Source organism: Dasypus novemcinctus, chromosome 12, assembly GCF_030445035.2.
Source record: "Dasypus novemcinctus isolate mDasNov1 chromosome 12, mDasNov1.1.hap2, whole genome shotgun sequence".
Taxonomy (NCBI): domain Eukaryota; kingdom Metazoa; phylum Chordata; class Mammalia; order Cingulata; family Dasypodidae; genus Dasypus; species Dasypus novemcinctus.
In genome coordinates, this window is record NC_080684.1 from 112,067,551 (window position 1) to 112,073,274 (window position 5,724).

At 65.8% G+C, this 5,724-nt stretch overlaps 1 protein-coding gene across 1 annotated transcript; it reads left to right on the forward strand.

Moving 5' to 3' along the window:
- The first annotated feature begins 1,462 nt into the window (after nucleotides 1–1,462).
- ADM2 (adrenomedullin 2) lies at nucleotides 1,463–3,374 on the forward strand. Its single transcript, XM_004460364.5, has 2 exons — nucleotides 1,463–1,829; nucleotides 2,361–3,374. Exons 1-2 carry the CDS (start codon nucleotides 1,723–1,725, stop codon nucleotides 2,677–2,679), a joined length of 426 nt encoding a protein of 141 aa, XP_004460421.1. The 5' UTR covers nucleotides 1,463–1,722; the 3' UTR covers nucleotides 2,680–3,374.
- The last annotated feature ends 2,350 nt before the right edge of the window (nucleotides 3,375–5,724 follow it).

The window sequence follows — 5,724 nt, forward strand, 5'->3', positions numbered from 1 at the left end:
GAGCCCCACCATCTCTGAAAACCCCAAAGCTGTGTCTCAGAGCTGCCGTCTCTTCAACCCCAGACACCTCTGGATGTCCCATGCCTGGGCTGTTCCTCCTGCTCCAGCACAGAGCACAGGTGACCTCTCATGACCAGACAGGAACCGCCTTGTCTTTCCCCTGCCCTGTCCAGGCCCGGCGTAAGCTGCTGTGCAGTTCCTCTCACCTCTGTCCTCATGGCCACTACCCTGGATCAGCTTCAACCCCTCCAGCCTCACCTGCCTTGCTGGCTATGGGTTACTACCCCACTGGTAAAAATAAACAAATAAAGAAACGTGCCTATCTGCCAAGTCCCCTTCCTCCCTGGGGGTGTAAGGGCAATAATGTGCTCTGCACTCCTTGATCTAGTCATCCAGCAAATGTTTACTGAGCTCCCGCGGTGTGCTCCGCAGGAGGGACGGCAAGTGACCAGGTCACCAATGAGCCGGGCAGAGGCAACAAGGGGAGGGCCAGGGTCAGGCAGAGGAAGACACAAAGGACACAAAGAGATGCCCAGGCAATCAAAGAAATGTCTATTAAAGGGACGGTGCGGTCATCGTCACCTCCCAGCTTGACAAAGAAGCTGAGAGCCATTCTACAAGGGGTGGGGGGAGGGGAGTGGGCATGAGCTTTGTGCAAGACAATTTGGCTCTATCTGTGAAGCTGGACACACACTCAGCCTTCAGCCCTGTGCTGCCAGCCTGGGAAGGGATCCGTGGAGACACATTTGTGAGCTCAGGATTGCAAGGTTCCTGAGGGTGGAAAACTGGGAAGCTGCCTAAGTGACCACTAATAAGGGACTGATTAGCAAGTCAGGCCCGCACACTGGAATAGGACCGGCCATAAGACAAACAGACGTCCCTGCACACATGTATGTTTTTACTGGTACAAGCGCACACTACACGTACTCTCAACGCGCCCTGAACCCAAGGTCAGGGGGCAAGGCCCCTGGATAGGAATCCACAGTGGGTGGCAACCCGGGTGGCTCACATTGTACTTGAATTTCTGGTGAAAACCACTTAATCCTTTAGTAAGGAGGCAGGGAGGGAAGCATGCAGAGTTTTGGAAATAACAGCACCGCGGGATCTTGAAGGCGAGTGACAAATTCCTCTGAGGCCCGAGCAGGCTCCGCAGGTCAGTCTCCGAGACCCCAGGGGGTGCGCGAGCTGGGCTCCCTCGGGGCGCCGAATCCGGCCCCGAGCCCAGCGGGCTGCAGCCCCCAGTGCCGCCCCCTCGGCCGGGGCTGTCCCCGCCCGCAGCTCCCCCACCCCCACCGCCGAAGGCTCCCTGGCCAGGCCGGCGCGGCCAGTGTTCCGCTGGCGTGGGGGGCCCCTCCGCCCGCGCCCCAGGAGGCGGCACGTGGAGCTGAGACTTGTCACTCCGCCCCGGGCTGGGGAGGGCGGGCGGCGGTGGCCACAGCCCACTCTCCCGGCCCGGGCGGGGTCCGGGCGCCCCGCCCTGCCGGTAAATCAGGCTCCGCCTCCTTCTGGAAAGACTATTTAGGTCTAGAGGTGCCGAGTATTCGAGGCTGCGTCCCAGGCAGGACTCCGGACCGCGAAGTGACCGAGCGACCCCCCGCCCGCCCCGCGTTCCTGGCGCGCGCAGGGACCCCGGCCCTCCCGAGCGGCGCCGCGACCCGGACCCACGCCCGGACGCACGCAGGCACCCGGCTGCCCGGCTCCCCGCCCCCCTCCGGCCTGCCCATGGCTCGCCTCCTGATGGTCACCCTCGGTTGCATCAGCCTCTACCTGCAGCTTCCCGGCGCGCTGCCCCGCCGCCTGGGCCGCCGCCCGCTGCCCGCCCGCCCCAGGTGAGTGCACGGCTGGGACCAGCCCCCCACCGTCTGCTGGCCCCTGGACAACCCCGGGGGGTCGTTCCCTGCCTCCCCGCCTGCCGCCAGGCCATTGGCAGAGCAGCCTCCTCGACAGCTGGGGTCTGCGGGGGAGGGGAGGCAGGGGGACCCCAGACCTGCCTTCCTGCCACAAGCCCCAAGGGAGGGGGCCCGGGGGACCGCAGACCTGCCTTCCTGCCACATTCCCGAGGGGGTCAGGGGAGCGACCCACAGAGGCCAGGGGTGCCCTTTGCCCGGGAGGCACAGGGTAGTGGGCCATGTGAGCTGGGCCACCAAGTCGGCCGAGGGGCCGGCGGGGTCCGGAGCTCCAGAGGGAAGGTGGGTTTCCCCTGGCCGTGCTCCAGGCTGCGCGGGGGCAGGGGCTGTGGGCTTCCCCTGGCAGTGCTCCAGGCTGCTGGGGAGATGTGGGCTTCCCCTGCTAGTGACGCTGGCCTGTGTGGCAGTGACAACAGCTGGGCCGTCACCTTTATTCCTCCATCGCCCCTACAGGGAGCTGCCAGCCAGGACCCCCTCCAGCGGCCTGCAGCCCCGGCACCCCGCATCCCAGCCTGCAACCTGGAAGCTGCGCCAGGCTCCCCCGCCACAGAGGAGTGCCGGCCTGGCCCCCACCACGGGCCGGCCTCGCCAGGGCCACAGCCGACGACACTCAGGCCCCCACCGGCCCCAGGCCCGCCTCCTGCGGGTGGGGTGCGTGCTGGGCACCTGCCAGGTGCACAGCCTCAGCCACCGCCTGTGGCAGTTCGTGGGGCAGGCCAGCCGGCTGGACTTGGCCCCTGGGGACCCCGGCAGCCCCCACAGCTACGGCTGAAGGCCCAGGCCCCCAGCCCCTCACCCTGCCAGACCCCAGAGCTCCTGCAGACAGCAGCAACTCCAGCAGGGGTGCAGGCCCCAGAGGCGTCCCTGCCCCCACTCCACCAGATCCTGCTGCCGCCCCCCCCCCCCCACGCTCCAATGTGTGGTTCTGGACACGTAAACCCACGCACATGTCACATTCAAAGGGTCAGTGGAGGCAGCATCCAGACGCACCATCGGACTTCAGGGGAAGGGGGAGCGCAAGTCAGGGTCCTGGGCACCCAGGCCACCTCCAGGCAAAGGAGAGTGCGAGTCTGCCCTTCAAAGGAGTAAGGCGGGGCTTTGGGCTGCTGCTGCTCCCCGTGCGCGTGCACGGTGCGCGTGCCTGCTGCGTGCGCCTGCCTGCCCGCGAGCCGCAGCCTCCTCCCTCCCTTTGGGGCCAGGAAGGGCTTCGGGGCCCAGCCTGGGACGGTTCAGGGGGCGGGCGGGGGCGGGCGGGGGCGGGAACACCGGCCTGGAGCTCCCGGGGAAGGGCGCTGGGCAGGCCCTTGCTGGAACCGTGCGGGCAGCCAGGCGGGGAGCAGGGGCCAGGAACTAACCCTCCCTCCCCCAGGGTGGGGCTGGGCAGGGGCCGCAGTGGGAGGCAGACCCCGGCTGCAATAAAGCCGTCCCGTGGCCCTCTGGGTGGCGGGTCTCGAGTTCTAATAGCAAGCAATGACTGCAGCCAACGTGCAGTTCTTGGTTCGTGTCCACTCGAAACGCTGGGGTCATTGCCGCCTTGTCTCCGACCCTGTGCATCGCGTCGGAAGCAGCCTGGGGGGGCACTGCTGTCACCCCCACTCTAGAGGCAGTGGCCAGGATGTGCACACTGGCTTGGCAGGCCTACCCCTCAGACTCCCTCCAGGCCCCAGGGCTAGCAAGACCTTCCTGCCAAATTCAGCTCTCCCAGCTCAGGGGTCACCAGGTCCAGGTGACTCACCTTCTTCTTTAGGCCCAGTGAGGATAGGTCAAGCCTGGTCCCACCTCAGGGGGCAGGGAAGACTCCCCAGGAACGGCAGCCGCGGGGCAGCTGTGCTGCGTCCCTGAAAGACCCAGCTGAGGTCAGAGGAGCAGTGGGCTTGGCCAGGGGAAGGAGCTGAGAGTGCCAGGCCAGGGCCCCAGGGTGTGGCTGGGGTGAGGGCTGGGAGGTGCCTGGCCCCGTGGTGGAGGTACGTGGCCTGTGGCCACTGGAAGCAGTGCAGACAGAGCGAGGAGGGGTCCAGGAGGGGCAAGGGGCAAAGTGGAGAGTTAGCAACTCAGTGTCCACAGCACTGCTCTGCCAAGACCCTGCCCCCAGGGTCCCCCAGTCCTGGGATAAAGTCCAACCTGGCACCACCTCCGGGACTGGCCTTGGTGCGCCGTGCAGTCTGCTCCTCAGCACGAGCTGACCCCTTCTCCAGGGACACCTTCCACACGCGCCCACGCACACCCGCTCCTTGGGTGGCGCCCTCCAGGTCTGGAGTGGGTCAGGGAAGGGCTTAAAGCGCGCGGCCTGTGGCTCGCAATGCCCGCCTAGGGAGGTGCCACAGGAACTGAAAACGGGCTCGGCAGACTCGCTCACCCACGTTCACAGCAGCAGCCTCCGAGGCCCAACAGCCAGGAGCGGACACGCGCTGGGTCTGCCTGCAGGGGGGCACCCTTCGGCCCTAGCAAGGAACGGAGCTCGGGTCCAGGCCGCCACGGGCAGGGCCTGAAAACGCGGCGCTGAGGGAAATAAGCCAGGCGCAGGGGGTCGGACATCGTGTGTCTCCATTTACAGGAAATACCTGGGATTTGCAAATCCACAGACAGAAAGTGGGTCAGAGCGGGAAGAAGGAAGGGGACTTGTGCTTACCGGGCAGTGTTTGGAGTGATGAGAGTCTCTGTGGTGGATGGTAGCACAGCTTTGCAAACGGAGTTTACATCACTTAGTTTTGCACTCACACGTGGTTGAAATGGCAAACCTCATGGTACGTGTACACGTGTTAACACACACAGGCTCAAGAGGCAGGCTGCCAGGCTCCGCAGGCTGCCAGCCTCCGCGTCCTGCGCGCTCACGTCCTCCAAGCCGCAGCCCCAACCCGGGGGAGCCTCCCTAACCCTACAGCACTGCCCCAGGGAGGACCCACCTGCCTTCCAGGCTGCGCGTCACCGCCCTCCCCCAGTGCCCCCGTTTGGAAGTCTTAACTGGCAACTCCTGACCCCCAGAGCTACCCCACCCGCAGCTGTCCCCAAAGCCGTCCTCCTAGCTGCGCTGGCCAAAAACCTCCTCACTCTCTCACCCTAAGTCCTTTGAGCGTCTGAAAACACAGAGGTTTCCAGGCCCAGCTGCCACTGCGCACACTCACCCAGCAAGCTTGGCTGTGTGGACCCGGGGCAGACGCACAGCAGTCCCAGCGCAGAGGCCGCGTTCTGGCGGGAGGAGACGGAAATAAAACGTCAAAACGACATGGGGCAGCCACCCGGCAAGTGGGAAGGCAGTGAGCGCCCCGGGAGTCGGAGAAGGTGGCCGAGTGCTGATTCAGCTTGCACGTGGCCGCCAGCGGACAGCCGCCCGAGCGGCGGACACGGTCCCGCAGCGCCCCGGGACGCACCGCCCGGCGCCCCGGCCCTGCCCCGCCGCGCTTCCTGCTGGAGCCGTCCCTGCCCGCGCGGCGCCCGCCCGGCCGCCTCTTTCTCTACAGCGCCTGCCGCTCTCCTTTTTCCCAGTCCTTTAATTCTTTCTATTTTTATAGAGGCGAAAATCACAGAACATCCAATTAGCCACTCGGAAGCGTCCACTCCCCACGACACCCGCCCGGCCGCGAACCGGTGCGGGGAGGAAGGCGGGCTCGGCTCCGCTCGGCTCCGCTCGGCTCCCGGCAGGCCTTGGTTTGCGGGCATGCCTCTCCACCTTGCCAGCGGGAAGCCTGCGCACCCAGCCAGAGCTCCCTCGCCCCTGCAGCCCTCTAAGCTCCGCCCCAGCTTCACGAGCTGCCCATTCTGGATATTCCATTTAAGTGGTGCCTTGGGAGGTCCGTCTTTCTGTCTGGCTTACTTCACG